General features: G+C 37.6%; 1 protein-coding gene across 1 annotated transcript in view; it reads right to left on the reverse strand.

Moving 5' to 3' along the window:
- Positions 1-26,559, reverse strand: part of PKHD1 (PKHD1, fibrocystin/polyductin) — a 435,622-nt gene that overhangs the window by 163,043 nt on the left and 246,020 nt on the right. Inside the window, exon 51 of the mRNA XM_023513135.1 lies at positions 22,754-22,882. Within this exon, the coding sequence (XP_023368903.1) occupies positions 22,754-22,882 (129 nt within the window). The remainder of the gene's footprint in view (positions 1-22,753; positions 22,883-26,559) is intronic.

The raw sequence follows: 26,559 nt of genomic DNA on the forward strand, positions 1-26,559 counted from the left end.
AGGACGGAAACGGACACATAACAAAACAGTCAATTAATATTGTTAAAGTTTTAAGTTATATAAACAAATTAAAAAGAACAATATAATTCAAATTAAGAATAGTAGTTATCCAAGGGAGGGCAAAAAGAAAGGGCTAAAAGTTCTTGGATATCTTGCTTTGTATGTTTTTACATTAATTATTTTGGACAGGGAAAAAAACATGTATTATTTTGAAATTTTTTTAAAGAATACCATTACAGGAATCTCATACTAATTTACAAAGATGTCCAATCATTATATAGAATCAGGTGCATAGGACAAACAAGGGAAGTATTGGACCTTCATTTAGGTCCTACTTGGGTTGCCTTGTATCAATATTTACATGACTTTTTCCCTTTGGGGGCTCAAAAAATTAAATTTGAATACCTCTACTATTTCCTGCATTATTTTGTGCTAATAATGTTTTATGGTCTTCTGATTTTAACCCAGCCCCTCTGATCACTATTACTCAAGTGGAGATAAAGGCAAGTGCAGAACTCAGCCTGAAATTCTGACCTGGTCTTTATTAATACAGTGGGATGTAAGTGTGCTGGGAGATGGCAGAATTAGAACAGGAAGGGAAGATACTGGAATAGCAGAGTTTACAACAATCATGGTTAATGTTTTCCTTTCTGGGTAAGGCTTGTACTAAACATGATGGCAAAAAAACTATGTTATCCATAACATCTATTTTCTAGTAACTTCCCAGTCTCTCCTTTGTCTTTGTTACCTGAAAATCCTTAGCATGAAGCTACATGAGCCTTTGTACTGGTTCTCCTTTTCTTTTAGGGGGAAAAAAAAGTCAGTATTTCTCACAGGACTTTCAGAAGAGGCTCATAACCATACTTAATATATAAAAGCCGTGATTTCTGTGCAAACTGCTGCTTTTCCAAAAAACTGTAAATGCCCTCTTTAGCAGTTTAAAGTCTTTTAACTATTGCCTTCCTGTTCCATTTCAGGAACAGGCCAGCCTGCTCTGCCTACAGCCATAATGAAAGAAATATTAGAAGCCTTTTTAATTCATTCAGACTGGCTAGAGAGCATGACTTGCATGCCAGGTGTATACACTAGGAAGCCAAGGGTTACTCCCCTGTTCCCTCAACCACAGATAATTTCCTCCTAGGATTTAGGCCTAGCCCTGCAAATAGTAAAACATGGGCTTCTTCACAGTAGCCAGTGTTATGCTCCAAGCTAGCTCCAGCATTTATTCATTTACACTCTTCCTTTTATAGTTTCGTTGGGGGAAAAGAAAATAAACAAAGACAGGTGCATCCATACTATACAAATGAGAAAGGGTAACCTCTGAGAATGTTTCACAGCAAACAGAAGATCCACAGCTGCTCAGGAGCTAAAACCACAGGAGGCGAGTGAGCAACTAGATGCTGAGCCCCAGGAGGCCCCCAGGCTGGGGAGGCAGTAAATCCCCAGAGAGCACTAAACTCCTCACTGGCAAGCCACCCAGCCCATCCCTTCCTCAGGTGCTGAGCCACGGGAGGCCCATCAACTGCTCAGGTGGAAGGTAGGGGGAGAGGGAGGAAGCAAGCTGTGTGGAGGAGCTGAAATGAAAGGCCACTAGCTCCCTGGGGGAGAAGGAAATGAGAGGTGCCTGTTGGGAATAGTAGAGTTCAAAGAACTCCATTAAGGAAAGGAATGAATCCACTCTCTCTTGCTTAGTGAATCCTCTTACCTGCAGGGAGGTGTGGCTCACAGAGTAAGTTTCTGACCCAAGGATTCTAAATAGATGCTGGTGGAGAATGATTCCCAGACCACCAGGACTGGCCAACAAGATCAGCAGCTCCCACTCAATTGCTAAGGTTCTTAGGGACTAACCACCCTCCAGCCACCCCTTGATTTCCAAGAGTGTCAATGTGATAGTGACATCTCCCCCTTCGGTTTCCAAAATCCCTACAAACACTTTAGCAGGGGCTGACTGGTTAGTGCCTGCATCTCACATTATCATTTATTCACTCTGGCTCTTGTGGAGTTTTACCATCTGCCATACCCGGTGCTTTGTGTTCAAGATATAAGAAGTCATATAAGATAGAACCTCTTTTCTCGAGGTCACATGAATGTAAATAACAAGTACAGAATAAGCGTATATGACAAAAAACATGCTCAGGGTGCTGTAGGAACTCAGGGAAAGGAGAATTAAATGGGGATTCAAGGACACTTTCTAGAAGAGGTGACACTAAGTTGAGTGTTAAAGGACAGAAAGGAATAGGGCAGAGAAGATGAAGGAAAAAGAAAGAAGAAGTGAGAAAAGTCTAGGCAGTGAGAAGAGCAAGAATAACTGACTGGAAGGGAGAAATACTTGATTCCACCTAATAACAGTAAGTGGATGAGTGTAACGGGGCAGCCAGGCACACAGGGGGCATAGTATGCAATGAGGCTACCCCACAAAAGATCCCGCAGTTCAAACACACAAGTTGGAAATCAACCTCGCAAGCTTTGAGAAGTCTCCCAAATATCATACAACATCACAGCACAAGACAAAGGCCTCAAAAAAATTGAAACTTGTTTTTGACAATTAGGATTTTGAAGGTTTCCATAAAGGTGAACCGATTTCCAATTTAAAATAAAAGAACAATCCTTTTGGAGTCATAGTCTAGCCTCAATTCTGGTTCCTGAAGTCCAATTTCTAATTTTATATTTTGACATTTAGTTTTGAAATCTTATACAAAACCATGCAGGAATATAATGATGTGCACCATACACTACATATAACACATTTTACTAGTTTTGTCTTTGAAGAAGACTTTACTTTAGTCAATAAAGACTAAAGACTAAAGTCAATAAAGACTAAATAAGTTGTACCACCACATCAGTGTTAGATTTTAACCATATTTTCCCAATATTACTTATAAATTTATTCATAAATCGGTTAATTATATATATGTACCAAAATGCTAAGGTAACAGATATTAAAGTACTAAAATAACAAAAGTTACCTGCATAGTAAAACAAATCCAAAGAGAAGATTTGCATAAGGTTCTAATATTTCCAACCTGCTCTCCAATGGGTCATCTTTCACATTCCATTGTGGAAGCCACACACACACACACGATGGCAAACACCTGCTTCCCACTACCCTACACTCTGCATATTTGTATGGAGGAGTCAGTGTGCCTTTCATTAAACCAAATCAACTAAACAAAGAGAAACAAAAACAAAGGCAGTCATCATAGATGGCAGTGAGGTAATATACCTGAGTTCATGTGTGGGGCCACGTAGCCAATAAGAAGTTGAGGCTATAGGCTTGGCGCCCATAGCACAGTGGTTATATTACTGGCCATATACACCAAGGCTGGAGGGTTCGAATCTGTCCTGGACCAGCTAAACAACAATGACAACTGCAACCAGAAGAGCCAGATGTTGTAGCAGACACCTGTGCATCTATGGTCCCAGCTACTTGGGAGGCTAAGGCAAGAGAATCACTTAAGTCCAAGAGTTGGAGGTTGCTGTGAGCTGTGATGCCACAGCACTCTATGGAGGGTGACATAGTGAGACTCTGTCTCAAAAAAAAAAAAAAAAAAGAGAGAGAGAGAAGAAGTTGAGGCTATAGACCAGGGCTGGATGGGTCAATGTGAGGTTAGGATGTCACAATAATGATCCAAGCTCTGGATCCCCTTCCTGGGACATGAAGAGCAACCCCAGGTGGAATCAGAGGGATAGAGGCAGGACGGTTCACCTGAGGAGCCATGGGGAGCCACCAGCATTCCAGGACAGCTGCAGCTCTGGAGGTCCTTTCCCATGTTGCTGGAAACCTGGGATCTCAGAGACAGACATGTTTTTTGATAGGATGATTTTTCAGTTTTCTATCAAGAGATTTTAGAAGACAGCAATTTGGGAACCTCTCTACATCAAAGGTATGAGACTCTATTTCCTTGCCAGAGGGGATCTTGCTAAACTTAAATCCTGTTTATAAAATCTGTGCCAACATGGGATCATGCTCACTTTCATTTTCCATGAAGTTTTAGTAAGAGAAATTGCCATTGTGACGAGGACTGAAATTATTAACACCTGAATGGGTGAGGGGCTCCTCTGCTGTAGACACTCATTCCCTTTGATATCTCAAGAAGAAAGAGCTGCCACACACCACCTCCTGCCATGGGAAAGGCCAAGAGGAGAGGGAATGGGCCCACTCTGTCAATCTCAGAGTTCTGATTCAGGATCATAGCCATGTCCTCGGAGCAACCACTCAAACATTCAGCCTCCCCATGCCCACAGCAGTCAGTGCTGCTGATCCACCACAATGATGCCATCCATATGAATGGAAGGAAGGGGCTGGGATTTTATTGGCATCCCATCCAATCCACCATTCATTCATTCATTCATTCACTCACTTACTCGCTCATTTAACAAATACACAACGAACATCTGGTGTTCTAGAGCCATGCTGGACACTGAGAGCACACAGGCAAGAACACCTCCCGGTGAAAGACAGCAGACAGGTGCCTACAGTTTGTACTCCTGAGCATAGCCCAACAGCCCAGCACAGCTCAGAGTATTCACCACCTCTTGGCATGGGCTCCACAGACACTGCCTCTCCACACACTACTGCTGCATGAAAAATTGTGATCAGATGTGTTATCCCACTGCCATTAAGACAATCAAAAAAACCAGCACAATCAGGAGGCACCTGTGGCTCAAAGGAGTAGGACGTTGGCCCCATATGCCAGAGGTGGTGGGTTCAAACCCAGCCCTGGCCAAAAACTACAAAAAAAAAAAAACAACACTCAGCACAATCTAGGTAAGAGCAATGATTTTATCCAGATAATGAATTGCTATCAGGTGATGTTATCATATAAATTAGAGGCTAACAGGTGGTTTCAAAGAAGATTCAGGGCTTGCAGAGCATCACTGATGTTACAAATGAAGAAAAGCAAGGACCAGCCACTAGACAGAGCAGGCCCTGGTCTGCACAGCAATCTGACACATAGAATCCTGACCTGAGCGAGGCACTCAAAACAAAGGGTGGTCACAGACGGCTGATGGGGTTTTTGTTTGTTTGTTTGTTTTGTTTTTTCGGTTAATCAAATGCCATTAATTTCCAAATCTAGGGATATATCTTTAAGAAATAAATAGTCTCTTCAAATGTTGTACAATGGTGCTATGTTACCACTACCCTTAATATCACAGCCTTTGAAAGGCTCTATTTTAATTCCTCCCACTTGTTTAAATAGAAGCAGTGTAAAGAATTAGACAAACTCAAGAAATCTGGAGGCCTGATTTGACCTCTATGACCCCGTAGCTCTTTCTTGGGCATGCCTCTTAGGACCATTTTTCTCAACTACAGAGTAAGGAGCTGTAGCACAGACCACTGGCTGCTTCCAGTATTTATTTTCTCCTTCCTTAGTAATAAAAACTCCACTTTTTAGCTACATAAATTTTCATGCAACAAAAAGACTTACATGTCCTAGACTCATTTCCACCTAGATGTGACCACTGGCTAAGTTTAGGCCAATAAGATAGAAAGAGAGAATGTCATGCTATACTTATAAGAAAAATCCTTTCTCCTTTCTACTGCATGGAAGGTGGTTGCAGTGGCTGGTGCTCCAGCATACATGTTGGACCACAAAGTGATTTTGGTAATGGAAACGACACCCACGGACAAAAAGAAAGAGTCCATATCTCTAACACTATGGAACAGATGTTTATGTCCACTTATCCACGGGACGAGCAGCATTCATTTACAGGAAGAGATCAAATTTATGGCAGCCCTTTTAGGAGAATATCTACAATGGTGACATTGAAATTATAATAGTTATTAGAACTAGAATTAGATACTCTTATTTAATCCTCTAATAAAGAAGCACATTAGTGTATCACAAATTTTATTTTACTAACTCGATAGCTACTATCAATAAAACTAGCTCCTCTCGTAATCCTATCTTGTATATCAAAAACAATATTCTGAGGATATATCTAGGCTTTACCAGACTGCCAGCAGGAATGCAGACACAGGAAAAATTAAGAACCCTGGGCTGTGTAAAGGTGTGGTAACCCAGGGTCAAGACTGAGCCACCTGTGCTGTTCCTGCCTCTGCTGGCCTGACTGTACCTATAACAGCTTCATCATTTGGGCAAACTTCTTATCTTTAAACCTCTGTATATGAGGAAACTCCAAAAACTCCCTCAAGGGACTATAATCAACTCAAGAAACAGAACTATACCTAAACCAATAATTGGGAAATCATGAATTATTTAATTCTACATTCCAAAAAATATCTACATGGAAAACAGACCATAAAGTAAGAAAAAAGAAGTAATTCAATTAAAGCAAATGAAAAAAGCCCCGCTCTGCATTAACAGCCCCTGTGGGTAACTGTTCCTTGCATGGTTTCTGCCTTCCCAGTCCCCACCAGGAGGGTAAAATACATATGCAATCACTCAGGTCCCCTCCTGTTGTAAGAAATGCCTGTGTAAGGTGCCTCAAAGAGTATTAATTCCATGGGACAAAGTTCTTGGGGGAATAAAACTAGGTAAAATATAAGCTTATGCATTTAAGTCGGGGAAAATTTCATTAACCCTCAGCAAATCTGCTACAGTGCAAATCATAGAATATGAGGTTGGTATGAAATTTAAAGGTGATTTCTTAACAGGGTGACCCATTCTCCCTGGTTTGCTCAGACGTCCCACGGTTTTAGCACTAATAGCCCTTTGTTCCAAGAAATCCTTAGTCCTGGGCAAACTAATTCACTAACAGGTTTTGTTGTTGTTGTTTACAGTTTTTGGCCAGGCCGGTCAGTTTGAACCCGCCACCTCCGGTATGTGGGGCTGGCTCCCTATTCCTTTGAGCTATAGGCACTGCCTCAATTCACTAACAGTTTTAAAAAGATTGGCTTCTCATACTGCCACCCCAAAATAAACATCAAAATCTTTGGATGCTACCATCAGTATTCCAGAACTGAAATGACTTAACCAATGGTCTCTGATAGACTAATGTTGCCTATTATTAATAATATCAATTTCAGTTCTCACATCTGGTGTTGAACTCATTGGAAGATTTGTACATAATCCCCTAAATTAAAAAACATATATATTTTCTGTGTTTTTTTGCAATACAAATAGGAAATGAAAGTGATATCTCACTGGACATAGCCTTTTCTATGTCCCCAATTTGAGCTGTACAAATTAGCCAGTGTAGTTGAACTTTTCTATTTCCCCAATTTGAGCTGTACAGATTAGCCAGTGTAGTTGAACTGAACTTATTACATGAGCCCATTCATTTAGAACACTCGATAGTGTTCTAACAAGAGAGGGACAATGTGTCTGCCACCCTAGGAGTCAGCTGTCTCATCAGGGAGTAATTTCTTTTAATTTTAACAAAGCTATGGCGATCTCTGAAGGCAGTGATCCAATCCACATGAGTGAAACAGCAAGACAAACAAAAGATGCTGCCTGAGATGCTGCTGCCTTTGATTTGTGGGAGTGCCTGTGCCTGTGCTTCTCAGGCAGTTTCTAAATGACCACTCTCCTAGTCCTCCTTGGAATGTTACCATGACCCCCCGACATCAGGTTGTTACCACTGTTTTCTTGCCCTGTTATCCTAGTTCTCCTGGTTTCACGAGAACTCCTTCTCCACTATCTCTTCTTAGGATTTAAATTAGAATTCCTCCAAAGTGATGTCTCCTGCCTCCTCCCTCTATCTCCCTGCGGTGGTTCTCATGTTGGTTCTAAACCTCGTTCAGTCCCCAACGCCTCCTTCATCAATTCTGAGCATTACCACATCTCCAGCCAGCTTCCCAACCTGCTTCCCTTCCCAGCTCCTAGTCTAAACCTCCTATTACCATAGGCTTCTGCATGTGAAGTGTAACGTATGTCTATGATGGAAATTTATGATCCTCCCTAATAAACCCACTCCTTCTCCCTACATCCTTTATTTCAACTGATGTCATCACTAGCCACTCACCTGTGTTCTGGTCATCTTTTCCGCTTCATTTTCCTTTCTTTTCCACAAATGATAAATTGCCAAGTCCTGTCAGTTTTGTTTCCTATCAAGTTTATGGTACATATATTTTTCTCCCAGTGACCACTATTGCATTTGCTCTAACAAAGCTTGTAATTCGTTTTGTAAGGTATGAAGTACATACTTACAAGATCTAAATAGAGTAATGCATAGTTCCTTTAAGAAATAGTACATATGGAATTTTGCAGAGGTTATGTACAAGAAAGAAGTTACTATAGCAGAAAAAAAAAGCACAACTAATACAACTGATGGAAAACATCACAGTTTATTACAAAGATGCCTGTTAGGTTCCCCTCTCAGGTTGTAACACAAGGTGCCTCGCAGGATCACACTTCTGGGAGACTGTGGCAGAGTACATGAAGTCGTAAAAGCAGTTATTCACTGGGTGCCGGGGTAAACCATGTCTTTTATGTACTCCACACTTGCCAATGGCCCCACCACATTATGATCTTTGTGCCCTGGAGAAGTGTGCCCCTCCTTAAAAAATTGTTATCGTCCATGTTACTAATGGGTTATGATCCTGAGTGTGTTTCTCAGGTGAGTGAGGACAAGAAAAGGTTTGTCCAACCACCCGGTTAGAGTAAAACTTGAATTAGTTAGCAAGCTGTAAAGAGCGTCAGTGCCCATATGACATTGGATCCCACGAGAAGGCTCTAAGTGAGTTCTAATTATCCCAGAAACAAACACCATGCTTGAGTCAAACAGCGATAGAAAAACTAAAAGTAGAGAAAAAGTGTCAACCTATTTTAATATATTTATATTTTTATGTTCCTTTTGTCAGTTTAGGAAAAAAGTGTTGCTTCTCTTTTAAGTGAAATTTCATTTTGATGAGAAAAACATATATAGTTGGAATTTTTTTTTTAAATTCCAACTCCTGACTGTCCACCTTAGCAAATGCACTGAGTCCCAGACCTTGATCACTAAGTCAGGGCATCACTGCTATTCACATGGGAGAAGCCATTGGAATCACAGCCATTGCAACTTGAAGGAACTTCCTAGCCTCCATGTGTTCTGTCTCAGAAATACAATTCTATTTTAGGGACACAACAAATAAAACAATAGTATCTGATCTAATGAATTTTAGGAGGCAATGTGCAATATTGGTTGAAATAAGGAGACTAAAATCCTTCTCCTTGGTACAAAATATCATGTAAGTTAAGGCAACAATATCAACATTTCACAGCATTTTCCCATTTGTAAAATACTTGCATTATCTTACTTTATTTTAGTTGGATCAAATAGCCACTAAGTTTTCTACCAGAGCAACAATTTTATGTATCTATATTTTTACATACATACTAATATTTACCTATAACAACTAAATAACTTCAAAATAAAGCAAACTTGTAGGTGATTAGTTCATCAAAGTATTCTACATTGCAAAGGATTTTCTACCTAATTTGCTTTAAATAGGAAATGTCTATAGTGTATTTTAAATGGTTTGATATAGGAAACATCAATTTACATTCAACATTCCAAAAATAAACTGCCTAGGATGTCAGTGGAAACGTCTGCTCGATGGAACCTAAAATCTTGCCTTTTTTTTCCTGTGGTAAAAATCTGGCTTTAATACCTTTTACCATTAATCAAGGTTCATTAAGGTCTATCTTCCTCTCTAAAATACCTCCTAAAAGGAAGAAGAATTGTACAGTTTCTAAAAATCCTTCCATCTTTGGTTTCATGTTATCTTTTATTTGATTTGATAAAAAAAAAGGCAATAAAATTTCCATATCAAGAGTACCTAAAAAAATAGCTTACCCATTTAAATTCTAAGTAAAGTTAAAGAAAAGTTCAATGTCTCCCTGAACCTTTAATTTCTGCCCCCAAAACAAATGCTCAAAATATTTTTCTTCCATTTCTCTCCTCATTCTGCCACACCCCTTTCTGAGACCTAACAAAAAAAATTTTGGTCACTCAGGTAGCAATTTGAGCACAGGTTCCTGGCATCCCCATCTCAAAGGGAGAAATTCCAAACCAGGGACCCCATTATGTTTGGGGTGAAGAATAGCAGTTTCCAGCAGGGAGAAGAGACAACGTAATTTACAACAAGTATTACAGATAATAAAATAATAATAATAAACTAAAATTCTTTAACCATTCCATCTCCTGGTGTTCTGCATTTTCTGATTCATGTAAGCTCAAAGAGTCTAAATAAAGTCTGCTCAGACAAAAAAGAAAGCACAAATTTAGCCAGCTCTAAAACACCTGTGGAATTGAATTAAGTCAGGTATATCTGCTCTTAATTATTGTACATGCACACATACTTACACACGGAAACACACACAGTGGTAGATTAAAGACAGCTGAAAATTATTTGCTGCTCCTCCCCTTGAGAGGTGGAACCTAATTCTCCTCCCTTGAACCTGTGATAATCTTAGTGCTAGTTGTACCAGTGGAATGTGATGCCCAGGATGTTCTGAGGCTGCTAAGGCTGACTCAGAAGGCATGCAGCTTCCCCCAACATCTCTTGGACTGCTCTATTCTTGGGTACTTTCTCTTAGGCTACTCTTTGATGGAATCCAGGCACCATACTGTGAAGAAGCCCAAGCAGCTCCACAGAAAAACCTATCAGAAGAAGAACTGAAAACTCTTAGCTGATTGCTCCTGCTGAGATCCCAGACAATAATCAGCATTAACTCCCAGCCATGAGTGAGCCAACTTAGACCATGTAGCCAAATTGAGCTTATGACCACAACCCAGCCAAAATCACACAGCAATGCATGGAAGAACCCAAACAAGAACACCCTATCCTAGCCCTTCCCCATAAAATTATGAGCAAAATAAAATGTAAATGTTAAGCTTTTAATCATCTGAATTGTTTTCTAGGTAATACAAAAGTTCCAGAACATCCACACTCTAGCAGTCACCATTCTGATGGCACTCATCACAGAAACGACAATAGTTCAAGCTTGAATTCCTTCCCCTCCCACTTGTGACTTCTCCAGAATAAGTGAGTTGGTGATATGTAGAGCTTTTTCATCTCATGCAAATGGTACAAGGCCAAAATTTGAGAACTAATCAAGCTATATAAACATGACCAAACACCTAAAGCTCTGTGTATATCCATGTCATTTTAAATTATATATAATCCCAGATAAGAAAAGGTTAAATCAACTCAATAATTCTATAATCACAACTTTTTATAGAAATCTTCCCCTCAAAAATTACTTCCTGATGTATGAGCATATTGCCTCATAATACCAAGCTATTATAATGCCCTACAATTTAACAAGGAAAAGCATAAATAGTGTCATCTTTGAACATCATATGGCTTTGATGAACCTCTCTGCCATTTGAAGTACTGAATATTGAAAATCAGAACAAACAGAAATATTATAAAAGAAAAATGGTCCGCTCCTGTTCATCTCTTCAAATAAGAGCAGTTCAAAGTAACACGGAAAATGAAACAGTGAGTTCTACAACAAACACACAAAGGCTCTGGAGGCTACACATATACTATCAAAACAGAATCCCATTATGTGAAATTACAACGTATTTCCCTTCTGTTAAGGCTGCCCTGTGTCAAAACGGTGTCATCTTGCCAAGGCTGAAGCTCCTTCAGAGAAAGCATGTGAAGCATCTTACAAAAATCCTCTCAGGCGAGCTCAAGACAAAGCATGGAGCAAAAGTCAGAGAGATTATTTGGCTATCAACCAGCTATTTTTTATGAAGGTTTGAAATTTGCATAGCAAGTTAGATAGAACTTGTTCCTACTGTTTAAGATGTCCAGAATCCATTTAGACCAATTCTTTCAATATTTAGAAAGCAAAGATATTCTTGTTTGTAGGAAGCAAAGTTATCATAATCTAAACTAAAAGAAAAAAATTCTTTATGATTACTTCAGCTTACTCTATATAATACCGCAGAGAAGAATTTACAGCTCTTTCAAAATCCAGTGTCTATAAAGACAGGGCGCCTTGAAGGAAAATGGTACCATACTTAAGATAGTGATATCTTTTATTAGTACTGTAAAGTCCTATTTTTATGGAATACGATGGGTCTGAGGTCATTCCATAAAATTGATTTCCCGGAAAATGGAAATAGGCAATTTACCCTAAGAATTTTATTGAAAAATTATGCTATTCTATTTGAATAATGATGGGAATGTTCTACACGTTTCCTTTATTAATGAATTAAAATATACAAAACACCATAAAATTATATTAGAGGTTCAAAAGTATCACTTAAATCTTCTTTACCAGTCACTTTCATTTTGTAAAATCAGCAGTTCCATTAAAATCATATTATGTAAAAATGGGTTTTTACTGTAATAATAGTTATTACCTATTTAGCTCCCAAGGATGTTGTGAAAATTAAATAATAAGCCATTGGAAAGCAAATACAAAACGTTGCTAATACCAGAGGCCAAGAGGGGCAGCCAGATGGAAAAATGAAGGGAAAGAGCACCTGATCCATTACAAATCACAGCTTTCATCTGTAATTCCATTATACCAATGCTCTACCCAGTCAGCCTGTACACTGATGTTATCTCATTTAATCTCTTAACATTATGATATATTAATTATAGCCCTCATGTTACAGATAAGGGTCAGAAAGGTTTACATCTTGTCCAGTGTCACACAGCTTCAAATATTAGAATCCGAATGTTGCCCCAGATTTATCCTAGTGACTGCCCATCCTATATCCACTTAATGATCCCTAGGATGCCCTGTGTAATTACCCCTCCAATTCTTACCCCATCTTTCCAAATCAACTTCAAATGGCTCTTCCTCCAAGAAGCCACCTTCCCATTGTTTGCCTGAGACATTTTGATTCTAAACACATTCAGCATCCATTACAGCTATTTGTTGTATTATGAATCATGTGTTTATTAACCTAGCTAACCCCACAGACATTTGAGATCACAGCTGTATCTTCCTTGCCATTGTAGCCACAGATTGTAAGCACCTGCTAATATGCTTTGAACACAGTGAACGTTAAATATTTATTAAACTAAATTGGAAAGGGTGTTAATTTGAATTACAGCTGTAGCTGTATTTGCCACCAGATGCCAAGCAAATGCTTTTACTAATGCTGCCCTGCATTAGATAGCTCTTTGGGAAGTTTCTCTAGTTTTTCCAACTAAATGTGGAAAAACATTGAGGTTAATTCCCTCAAATAGAGTATCTAGCATGTAGTAGGTACTCAATAAACAGTGATTTTTGTGATTTTTTTAAAATTCCAAATTAAGAAAATCATGTAAACAGTAAGCAGAGAAGTATAAATTAAGTATAAAACATTGCCTTATTAGGATGAATCAGAGCAGGTAGGACAGTAATTTTTTTTAAAGATACAAAAAAAAAAGGTATAATAAAGAGTTAGAGCCCTGGAATCAAACTGATTCCCTGCCCTGGTTTATTTACTTACTAGCTGGGTAAAACTTGAGCAAGTTCTTAATATCTCTGTGTTTCAGATTCTACATCTATTTTTAAAAATGGAATAATAACAGAATTTATTTATAAAGTAGTTATAAGAATTAAGAATTTTTCTATGAGAAAAATCCTTATAGAACACTTAACATGCATGGCAAACACTCAAATAATAATTTGAGTACTGAATACTCAAATAATAGTTTCTACTACCATCATCATTACCATATTCATAAAAATCATTTCATAATTCTTAGGAATCTGTTCAAAGGATAAGACATCCTTTCCTAAGGACTTACAAAATCTGATAGTTATACTGCATTTATTTTCCTGATTAAACTATGGATTTAATCTGAATCTCGGTTTGTGCAGATTTACAGTCTACATGCAATATTAACAAATCAGATAGCTTTTACTATCCCACATGTGTACATAGGCTCCCTCGCACCCCCGTCCACATCCATTAGTTACTGTACTTTGTAAATGGGCGTTGGAACATTACAATGTTTGTCGCACCAATTTATAAGCTTATACAGTGCAATACATGTTATTTTTCTGAGGCAAACGAAAGGTAAATTTCTCAAGGTTCTTGCTGCCTTCTTTAGCAGCATTTGATGGATCTTTCATACATTTATATTAGATGAAAATAAATCAGACTGCAAATCCTTTTTAAAAAATTTTAAATCATGTGCCAAGTTTTGGTCCAAATTGTGTAGGATAAGTTAAACTTAAATTGCATTCCATTAGTTCTGTTGAAATAAAGTTTTAAAAAGAAAAAAAAAAAAGGTGTAGCATTTAGTTCCTACACTTCATCCAAGCGATGCTTACTGAGTAGCCACTTGGGGCCAGACTCTACTTATTTGATTCAAAGAAAACTGAGAATAAAATTTTTAAAAAAGGAGAGCCAGGAATAGGTGAAGAATTCAGAGTGAGGGAAAACTGTAAGCAATCTAATCAGAGGTCATAATATCAAGAAAGGTTTGCCAAAAATCAAAAGGGGGAAAAAAAGCCACAGTACTTTCTGCATTCGATTAAAAATTGAATGCACAACAGATTCATCTGCTGGTCAAGTGCAGATCGTTTGTTGGAGTTAGAAGAGAGGTTCTTAGAAAAGGGAGAGGGGTAATGATCAAAGAACAAGAATTTAATTTTTTATATATTTCACCTCCTAAAAATAATGAAAAATAACTTTTAACATTTTAAAAAATCTAAACTTTTCTTATTCTTATAGCAACACTAAGTGGCTGATTAAGAACTTAGCCTATACATCCAATGCCTATACCCACCTCCTTCTCCCACCCCACAGAACATGGATGGGTGCTATTTAAGAGCACCTTCATGAAGAATTCAGATCCATTTTATGATCTTCTGAGTTAACCATAAACAAAGGAATGAAGGCTGATGAAGAAAGCCAGGGGCTCCCAGGAACAAGGACATACAGTGGATACAGTCAACTGCAGTGCCAAGCAAGATGGCTAAGATTGCTCTTCACTCAGCATAAAAACCCCAAAGGATACAAAAAGCTTGGCAACCTTCAAAAGCTTCTCTTGCTTCCTGCATGGGGTGGGGGGAAACAGCTTGCTTAGTGGGAAAAACCATAGCCTTGGGCGAATCCGCTGGCTAGATTCATCAAAGAGATGGCTGAGACAGAACAGATTTTCCCTTTCCGTATAGGAATGACTCATGCGCTTGTTTATTCAAAAAGTTACATCCTCCATTGAAAAGAAGTGGTTGATGGGAAAGTGGGATAATAATAATAATTCAAGTTTATATTGGTCAGCCCGCTTGATTCTACCCCTCATCTCTTTGTGAACAGTTATAGGGACATATTACCAATGACCAGAAGGTGGCTAGGGTGTTTTGATTTAGCTTTCCTTCATTCTGCCATGTCAATAAGGCAAAAAACATAGTTCTTTTTTTTTTTAAACTTTACTCTTAATCCTTTTACAAAGGCAATATGCCTTATTGGTTAGGAACAATATCTTGGGGTCAGACTGCTTGGGTTCAAATCTTGACTCTGCCTAATTGCAAACTATGTGACACTGAACAAAGCACTTAACTTCCCTGAGCCTATATTTCTGCGTCAGTAAAAACATGGATAATAATATTACTTAGTTCATAAGGTTATTATAAGAATTAAATTAGTTAGTACATGAAAAACAGTTCCTGGCACAGTTAGTTCTCTGTAAATGTTTGACATCATCATCATCATCATCATCACCACATGGATGACCAAATGTCTTCATTACAGGTTTTCTTTCATTCCCTGTAGGTTCAAATTAAACCACATATGGAATTAGGTCTTTTGAAGAAAATACAATTGTTCAGTGAAATACATTTTCTTCTCAGGCTAGAGAGATTTTCCAGGACTTCAAAAACTTTCTGTTAAGGAAGAATAATTTTAAAAGTATGTGTGTGTGTTTCTGTATATCTAAGGCAGTGGTTCTCAACCTTCCTAATGCTGTGGCCCTTTAATATACTTCCTGTGGGTCTCAACCCACAGGTTGAAAACCACTGATCTAAGGAATCATATGTTTACTGAGAGTAGATTTAGAGAGACAGATGGCTAGATAAGACGATTTTCTCTTATTAATCTATTTCTACTCTGCAGTTTTGAAAAATCATAGCAACAGTAGAACTTGTCATTTTTCCTCAGTTCTACATGTAAAAATTCACAAAGACAAAAGATAAAGTGGCATTTGTAAATTGTTTTCTTTCAATATCCTCTGTGTCTTTTAAACTTAAGGATACTAGAACCTCTAACTCCTCTCTCTGACACATGAAGAAAATTATTTGAAAGGAGTCAAGATGACCAACCAGAAGCAGCTTTTGCCAGAGAGAGACATACTGAAAAGAAGTGGACTAAGTGAAGTTGAAGGTGGGGAGCTAAGCATGGAAAGAAGATAGAGGGTTTCGTGTCATCTCTGCTGAGACAAGGTACAAGTCCAAGAAAAAGAAAGACAACAAAGACCAGTGCAAAGAGGATGGGAAATCCCTTCCCCAAGCAGCATGACCACAGAGGGCTTCTGCAAGTGAACAGGGAACAAAGGACCTCTCATTTTACCCCACAGGAGTGAGCCACTAAACTTTAGTCCTCCTCCTCCAGGGAGGTCCCACCTCTGAGCCTAGGTGTCATCCTTCCTGGCACAAAAGTGAACAAATATTTTCTCTGCAATTCTGAACACACAGTTAACCCTTCCCCCCTGTTCTGTCTGCATGAAAATCTGCCCCCTAAAGGGCACATGGGGAAGCAGGGGGCCAGGGAGAGAGGGATGTGTGTAGAGATGGTGATGCTTGCTGAGTCAGTGGCATGGGCTGAATTAGTGGCAGGCACAGAGGCTATGACATCCCAGCTCTAACATTGGAGGTGACCTTTCCGACTCCACTTTCCACTGAAGGGGGCCATACTCCAGTCCCTTGGGATTGTGCAGACAGATATGCCTACAGATTTCTGCTTTTTGGCTATTTGGTAACTCTTTGAACTCTTTTGGGTGAGCAATGTTTGTATGGTCTAGGACAATCTGATTGGATCTTCCACCCTCGGCTCTCTACCAGGGGACCCTACAAAGTTAAGTGGTGGTGGTATTGTATCAGAGAGAAACAGATTCTACTCCATCTGTCACCTTTGCAGTCTGGGGCCACCACAGATGTTTATATATTTCCCCAGATGAAATTCTAACATAACACTATGACTCATTAGGACTGGGTAGAGGCAGGCTGACACCAAGACAGAGTCAGTTTACATTATCTCACCAAACTAACCCTCAGAGTCTCTGGCTATAGCTCTGAAAGGGACCTTTGCAAGGCTATAGGGGAAAAGCCAAAATGACAAGCCCAATCTCATTGGTGAAGGAGTGGTTAGCTCCAGTTTCTGGTGCCCCTAATCCAGTCTCACTTTGTGAGTTTTAATTGCCAATTAGCAGATAATACTCTCAGGAGGAAACCAATGGATAAACTCTGGCAACATCAATAATTAGAATAGATAAACGCCCCCCCCCAAAAAAATGACAAAGGAGATAAAACAGAAGATGCCATTCATAGACAATTGGTTGAATTGTCAGAAATAGAATTCAGAATATGGATGACAAATAAAATGAATAGAATGGAGGAAAAGATACAAATCCAAAGAATAGTTCAGAAGTTGTCTCAAGAAATTGATGAATTCAAAGACAAAGTCATCAAGAAAATGGACATAACGAGCAAAGATACATCAGAAGTTAAGGAATTGAAAAAGTCATTTGAAGAGCTTTGAAATACAGTAGAGACCCTAAGTAATAGAGTTGAGCAGGCATAAGAAAGGATCACAGAAATCGAAGACAAGTCTTTTGAACTATCCCAAACATTCAAAAAAGCAGAAAAAAGGAGATCCCTTAACTCTCTCTTCTTAGGAAAGACAGAATTAAGGGACCATTCCAAAAGATCAAACATCTGAATTATAGGGATTCCTGAAGGAGACGAGCATGGTCCTGAAAACATAGATGTTCTACTCCAAGACATTATAGGGAGAATTTCCCAAGCATTGTAAGAGAAACAGAAATTCAGATAGTAGATAGATTCAGAACAATAGCACAACTCAATCCAAATAAAGCATCTCCTAGACACATTGTAATTAACTTTACCAAAGTTAATATGAGGAAGAAAATCCTACAAGCAGCCAGGTATAAGAAAAGTATTACCTACAAAGGGAAAAACATCAGAATGACTGCAGATCTTACAGCTGAACTTTTCAAGCAAAATAGGATGGTCATTGACCTTCAACCTTCTAAAACAAAACAACATTCAGCCCAAGATCCTGTATCCAGCTAAACTGAGTTTCACTTGTGATAAAGAAATAAAGTATTTTAGAGAAATCCATATGTTGAAGAAATTTGCCATAACTAGGCCAGCTGTCCAGGAAATACTCAGACCTATTTATCACAATAACCAGCACAATGGTCTACCACTCAAGTAAACTCACCCAGAATTAAAAGAACAAAACCTACTTCCACAATGATGAAAGTTTTAAAAATATGCCCTGGACTTACAAAAAAAAGATGCCCCAAATGCTCCCACACCTATCAATTCTCTCAATTAATGCGAATGGTTTAAGTTCTCTAAAGAGGCACAGGTTGGCTGACTGGATACAAAAACTCAGGTCAGCTATCTCTTGCCTCCAAAAGATCTGTTGAGATCCTTGCCTCAAAAGATAAAAGAAGACTCAAGGTGAAGGGGTGGATGACAATAATGCAGGCAAATGGAAATCAGAAACAAGCAGGTGTTGCAATTTTATTTGCAGATACAATTGGATATAAACATAAAGATAAGGAAAGACAAGAATGGACACTACATATTTGTCAAGGGAAACACTCACCATGAAGAGATTTCAATAATTAACATTAACACACACTACCTGAATGCTCTTCAATTGATAAAACAAAGCCTAATGGATATCAACAATATGATATCTTCCTGCACTATAATACTTAGAGATTTTAACACCCCTTTGGCAATTCTAGATGGATCCTCTAAGAAGAAACTAAACAAAGAAATAATGGACTTAAACTTGATCCTAGAACAAATAGACTTAACACACCAATATAGAACATTACATCCTAATAAAACTGAATACACATTCTTCTCATAAGCCCGTGGATCATCCTCCAAAATTTATCATATCTTATGACACAAGACTAAAGTCAACAATTTAAAAGAATAGAAATTATTCCTTGTATCTTCTCAGACCATCATGGAATAAAAGTTAAACTAAACAGCAACTAAAATCTTCATCCTCAAACAAAGTCATGGAAACTAAATAACCTTAGGCTAAATGATAGCTCAGTGAAAGACAAGATTAAGAAGGAAATCATTAGATCATAGGAACAAAATGATAGTGAAGGCACAAACTATCAAAACCTGTGAGATACATTAGAAGCCTTCATCAAGAAAACAGAAAGAGAGCAAGTCAGCAACCTAATAGGCCATCTTAACAAAGTAGAAAAGGAAGATCAATCCAACCCCAAACTCAGCAGAAGAAAAGAAATAACCAAAATTAGAACAGAATTAAACAAAATTAAAAACAAAATAATCAATTGAAAAATCAATGAAACAAAAAGTTGGTTCTGTGAAAAGATTTTTTTATATATATTATTGGGGATTCATTGAGGGTACAAGATACCAGGCTATGTTGATTGCATTTGTTAGATAAAGTTGATAACCCCTTGGCTAGACTAACCATAAAAATAAAAGTAAAATCTCTAATAAATTCAATCAGAAATGATAAAAGAGAAATAAAAGATACCAGAGAAATACAAAAAAATCCTTAACAATTACTACCCAAACCTCTATTCTCAGAAATATGAAAATATGGAGGAAATGGACCAGTGGAAGCATGCCACCTTCCTAAACTCAACCAGAAAGAATTAGAAATATTGAATAGAACTCTATCAAGCCCTGAAATAGCACCAACTATACAAAATCTCCCAAAAATAAAATCCTGGGATGAGATGGTTTCACACTAGAATTCTACCAAACCTTCAAAGAGAAACTAGTACCTATATTGCTTAATTTATTCCAAAACACAGAGGAATCCTCCCTAACACATTTTACAAAGCAAATATCACCTTGATCCCCAAACCAGAAAAGCACCCAATAAAGAAAGAATACTATAGACCAATATCATTAATGAATATTGCTACAAAAATATTCAATGAGATCCTAGCAAACGGAATTCAACAACACATCAAAAAAGTTATGACCATGATCAAGTTGGTTTATACTAGGGTTACAAGGTTGGTTCAATATACATAAATCTATAAATATGATACGCCACATAAATAAAATAAAGACAAAGATCATATGGTTCTCTCAGTTGATGCAGTAAAGACTTTTGATAATATCCAGCATATTTTCATGATTAGAACACTTAAGAAAATAGGCTTATAAGGGACATTTCTAAAACTGATAGAGGCCATCTACAATAAAGTCATAGCCAATATATTGAATGGAGTAAAATTGAAAACATTTCCACTCAGATCTGGAACTAGACAAAGATGTCCATTGTCACCACTATTATTCAACATAGTACTGGAAGTCCTAGCCATCACAATCAGGCAAGGGAAGATCAAGGGTATTCAAATGGGGACAGAGGAGGTCAAACTCTTGATCTTTGAGGATGACATTATCTTATACCTAGAAAACCCCAAGGACTCAACAACAAAGCTCTTAGAAATGATCAAGGAATATAGAAGTGTCTCAATCAATACTCACAAATCAGTAGCCTTTATACATACTAAAAATAGTGAAGCCAAGAATATAATCAAAGACTCTATTCCTTTTACAGTAGTGACAAAGAAGATGAAATACCTAGGAATATATCTAACAAAGGACATGAAAGATGTCTATAAAGAGAATTATGAAACCCTGAGAAAAGAAATAGCTGAAGATGTTAACAAACGGAAGAATATATCATGCTCGTGGTTGGAAAGAATCAACATTGTTAAAATGTTCATACTACCAAAAACAATCTACAGATTTAATGCAATCCCCATCAAAGCACCAATGTCATACTGTAAAGAACTTGAAAAAATAGTACTTCATTTTATATGGAATCAGAAAAAAACCCAAATAGCCAATACTATCCTTAGAAATAAAAACACAGCTGGAGGTATCACATTATCAGACTTCAAGTTATACTACAAATCTATAGTGATTAATACAGCACGGTACTGGCAAAAAAATAGAGACATAGATCTATGGACTAGAATAAAGGATCTAAAGATAAACCTAGCCACATGGCATCATTTTATCTTTGACAAGCCAAACAAAAACATGCATTGAGGAAAAGAATCTCTATTTAACAAATAGTGCTAGGAGAACTTCTTAGCCACTTGTAGAAGACTAAAATTGGACTCATACCTCTGACTACTAACTAAAATTGATTCTCTCTGGATAAAAGATTTAAATTTAAGACATGAAACTATAAAATACTAGAAGAGAGTATAGGGAAAATACTTGAAGATATTTGCCTGGGAAAATATTTTATAAGAAAGACACCCGCCACCCTGGCAATTGAAGCAACACCAAAAATAAATAACTGGGATTTGATCAAGCTAAAAAGCTTCTACACAGCTAAGGACGCGGTAAGTAAAACAAACAGCCTTCAGAATGGGAGAAAATTTTTGCATGGTGTGATTCTGACAAAGGTCACAGAGAACTCAAATTAATCAATAAGAAAAAAAAACAAACAACCCATTTCTTTGTGTGCAAGAAACTTCTCTGAAGATGACAGTTAAGTGACAAACACATGAAAAAAATCTCATCATCTTTAATCATCAGAGAAATGCAAATCAAAACCACTTTGAGATATCACCTAACTCCAGTGAGATTAGCCCACATCAGAACGTCCCAAACACCAGATGCTGCTGTGGATGTGGAGAGAAGGGAACACTTCTACACACACGGCTGGTGGGATTGAAAATTGATGTGACCTTTATGGAAAGAAGTATGGCAAATCCTTAAAGAACTAAAAGTTGACATTCCATTTCATCCTATAATTCTATTACTAGGTATCTACCCAGAAGAATAAAAATCATTTTTCACGAAGACATTTGCATCAGAATGATCACTGCAGCTCAATTCATAATTGTCAAGTCATGGAAGCAACCCAAGCACCCATGAATGGAATAACAAGTTGTGATATATGGATAGCACAGAATATTATTCAGCCATAAAAACGATGGAGATTTTACATCTTTTATGTTAAGTATCTCAAAATGAGAAAAAAGTATCCAATGTACTCAATACTATTATAAAACCAATATATAAACACATATTCATACGAAAGATAAAGCACAAGTATAGTCTAGCAAGTGGGAGGGGGGAAGAGGGGGAGGGGAAGGGTATGGCAATTGGTACCCTCGAACAGGAGGAGGAAGGACATTCAGTGGGATCTCACCTAATATATATAATGCAAAGGTATGTTTCAAAATAACTAAGAGTAAATTTTAAATGTCTTACCACCAAAAACAAGCAAGAGTGGTGATTTAAGCATTCTAAATTGTATATCAGATCATCACATTGTACCCCATAAATGCATACAGTTATGACTTTAATTAAAATTTAACAAAAAACTAAACTAAAATAAAATTATTCACTTAGTAAATTATTCTAACTCATTTTAGCATGATGATTAATTATTCCACTTTAAATGAAGTAAGTGGAGCTATTGTTTCTGGATTTCATTGGGCTGTGAAATGCCTTTTCTACATTAACACATAAAAGAGAATTGTAAACATTAAGTGCCTACTTATTTCCATACTCTTTACTGTGTTGTACAAGATAAATGAAACATAATCCCTAATCAGATTTGGCCTAGTTTAGTCTGTCTGTGATTTATCTCAAGAATAAAGGATTTTACTCACTGGATAAAATCAGGACGTCATCCCCTGGGCCTGGAATGCTGTGGTTGTATCCTCCCCAGCCCTCCTCAACACCTTGCCATGTTTCAGAGAGAGACCATTTTAAAGCTGATTCAGGTGCAGAAGTAGAAGCTAGAAAATAAAAGAATATATCAAAGGTAACTGTGAAAATATAATTCATTATAACTTCCACCTTCTATCCTTACTTTAATATGATGGTGGTATTTTCACCTCTCAAAGTAGTTGCCTTTTAATAGCTTAAAAGTTTCTGGAAAAGCATTTATCAACTAAAAATTAAGTAATTCGTCAATCCTTAGGTTACCTTCACTTCTGGAAAAAAAATACATTCCACTCTCGTCAGTAAACATTTGTGTTTTACCTTATTATAAATATTACATATGCTTATCCTGAAATATTTGGTAAATGCAGTGAAGAAAAAATAATAATTGCCTATAATTTCTCCACTTTTTGGTAAGTGCCATTAACCTTTGGTGTTTTCTTCCAGAATTTCTCAGTATTTTTACATAATTGAGATCATATCCTTTTAAGTTCTTATTTTTGTAGTCAGAGCTTATTTTGCTTAGCTTGCCATTTCTCCTACACATTTTCTAATATCATCAAAACTTTTTGTAAACATCATTTTAGTGGCTACATAACATACAAATATCCATAATTTACTTAATCGCTAATGTCTGGTGTATAGGCTCTTTCTACTTTCTGTTTAGTTGTGAATAATGTGGTGTTAAATATCTCTATTCAAATATGCCAATAATTCTGATTATCTTCTTCAAATAGATTCCTCAATGGAATGACTAAGTCAACGGATATGATCTTCCCACAGCTCTTCATGCATATTAAAGGCAGGGTAATAATCTTGAGACTTCTTGGAGCAGGAGCCTGCACCCAGAACATACATTTCAACTGTTTTTTATTGATTCTGCCTTTGATGATCAAATGGCCTTTTCTTTTCAATCATTCTACTGGCATCTTCATCAGAGAATTGAAATATAAATCTAATAATTTCCAGCGGGGACTGTCCAGTAACACATAATGCCTAACACCACACTAAACTGTATCCACTTGGTTTTTTTGGTTTTTTTTGTTTTTTTTTTGGGTTGTGATCTCTGGTACAGAGTCAGAAGTGCAAGAGATTGTCTCAAAAATGGGATGAAAAGGAGTCCTCTTTTATGGGAGGGAAGGGATCTCTCATCCATTACTTGTTAATTTCACAAGCATAAATTGTGAGTACCTTCTTTATTAGACCTGCCTGAAAGACTAGAGATACAAAAATTAATAAAATGTCACCCTTGTCTCCAAAAAGCTAGTAGTGTCATGTCAGTAAATATTGGGAGGATAAAAACATGCCCAGGCACTGAAGGGAGTTCTCTTTAATGGTACCTGACCAAGAAAGAAAGTAAGACTTTGCTGGGAGGAGCTTCCAGAGAAGATGGTCCCTGGGTTGCATTCTAAATGCCTAGAAGTTATACGAGTGAAGAGGGAGTTGTGATGAGAGTGTGGTAAGGGGTCTGCACTGAGGACAAGGGATGAGTATGAGCAGAGACAGAAACTGGATGATCAAGTGGAAGAATAGTAAGAAGCTTGCTGTTACTGAACCACAGAGCTAGAAGATGGTTAAGCAACAGACTGGAGGACTGATCAGTATGTGAAGGGTAACAAAGGTGGAGGGGCTAAGGATTTACAGCCTGTAAAGAACAGAAGTTGAGAAATTCAGTTTGAGTCCTGTAGCATTTAGGGTATCTTTGAGGTCTACCAGTAGACAGATACACCCAGCTGTGAGGAATATAAATTTGAAGGATAAGAAAAGCTCTGAGCTGAAGACATGGTATCACCCACCTAAAGGTTGTATTTGAAACTCTGAGGATGGGTTGGGCATGGTGGCTCACACCGGTAATCCTAGCACTCTGGGATGCTGAGGCAAGCAGATCACCTGAGCTCAGGAGTTCCAGACCAGCCTGAGCAAGAGTGAGACCACATCAGTACTAAAATTAAAAAAAGGAAAGAAAGAAAAACTGAGGCAAGAAGATGTCTTGAGCCTAAGAGTTTGAGGTTGCTGTGAGCTATGACATCACAGCACTCTATCCAGGGTGACAGAGTGATACTCTGTCTCAAAAAAATGAAACTCTAAGGATGGTTATAATAGCTCTGGAAGAATGCAAGGTGAAAAGAGAAAAGGCTTGATGTCATAATCAAGGGAAATACTCCACTATTTTTTTGATCAGACCCAGTTCCTTAGCAGTCATGGTTTAATTAGAGCCCCAGGATAACTTAAAAGTACATAGATTGTGGTCAAGCAGAAATTGTAGACAAATTAATTAGCACAAAATATAATACACACCATGGGAATAAGGATGTCTTTGAATAAGCCTCACTGAAAAAGTGACTTTATAAATATTTTATGAACACTGACACCATAATACCTTTCTAAGTTTTCTCCCAATTTGCCTCCTTTCTAACATTTTACTTTAAATACCCAGGTAGGCATAGCATAGGGGCATTTGTTGGGGTGGCCATTAACTAGTCTCACAAAGTCTAGATAGGATTTTTTCCAGATGCCTCATTTCCAGTCATATTCAAACAGGCAATGATTAAGTTCTTTAAAAGCTCTTGCCAGTAATTACTTCAATTTTATATTACAGATGATGGAAATAAACACTCTTCATTTTTGTCACCTTTGCTCTTGTTTACAGGAGAGTTAAAATTATCTTTAACTGAACAAATTAGACCTTAAGGTTATTATTCTAATGAAGGAATTCTATTATGTACAAATCTAATCATTATATACCCTCCTCCCTTAAGATAAGAACACCTAAAGCAGAAGGAAATATGTTTCAGTCTCCTGTCATAGTAATATTTCTATATAGTTAACATAAAGCTTCTCCACAGCTTTTATCGACATTGGAATTTGGGGAGAGGAAAAGAAGCTTACAAGAGTTAGAGAAGAAGAAGTTGGAGATTCACAAGGAAATTCAGAAGAGAGGAATGTCTTGGAATTCTAATAGATTTCCAGGAGGCAGAAGCGACCTTGTTAATAGAACAAGAGGAGAAATTAGAAGTGATTATTGAATTTGGCAATAAGGGGCCTGGGTAATCAAGATGAGAGTGGTCCCAGTAGAGTGGCTGAGGTGGAAACCATGCATAGCAGATTGTGGAATACATAGAAGGAATGTATTGGAGGAAGGAATGCTGTTGGAATAGATCATCCAAAAAGCTTAATAGATAGCTTTTTAGATTTGGGATCTTCTAGCCTTTGATTTATTTTCTGAATCTTGAGGTAAATTAGATTTATTTTTGAAAATGGAGGCCATGAATTTTGGGGTGGACCAAGGTTTGCTTCCCTGTATAAATTTGCCATGCAACAGCTGCCAAAATTTGAGGTCGTCTCAAGCTTGATAGCTGAGCCAGATAATGCCCTCCACATCTTTGCTGTTGATCCACCTCGGGCCTTTATGGCTCTGTATCAGGAGGATGCTAGTCTTTTGAGAAGTGTGCAGCAGAGATATCAGCTAAAGAAGAGTCTATATTCACAAGTTTTTTTGTTTTGTTTTGCTTCATATTGGGAGACATTAAACAAAAGAATCTAGTAAAGAAAGAAAAAGGTTGACTACACAGAGTTGTTCAATGATGGGTAAATTTCAAAAGATGCCTGAAGAGATGAGTTGACATTAAATAAGAGAGGAACTGCTTGATTCTCAGAGACCAGAGGAAAGGACATAAGCTTAGGTCCGTAGGGAATTTTAGAAAGAGACTATCAACTGTGGTATATGTACACCATGGAATACTATGCAGCC

The sequence above is a fragment of the Otolemur garnettii genome, unplaced genomic scaffold, assembly GCF_000181295.1.
Source record: "Otolemur garnettii isolate 467f Iridium unplaced genomic scaffold, OtoGar3 scaffold00035, whole genome shotgun sequence".
Taxonomy (NCBI): Eukaryota; Metazoa; Chordata; class Mammalia; order Primates; family Galagidae; genus Otolemur; species Otolemur garnettii.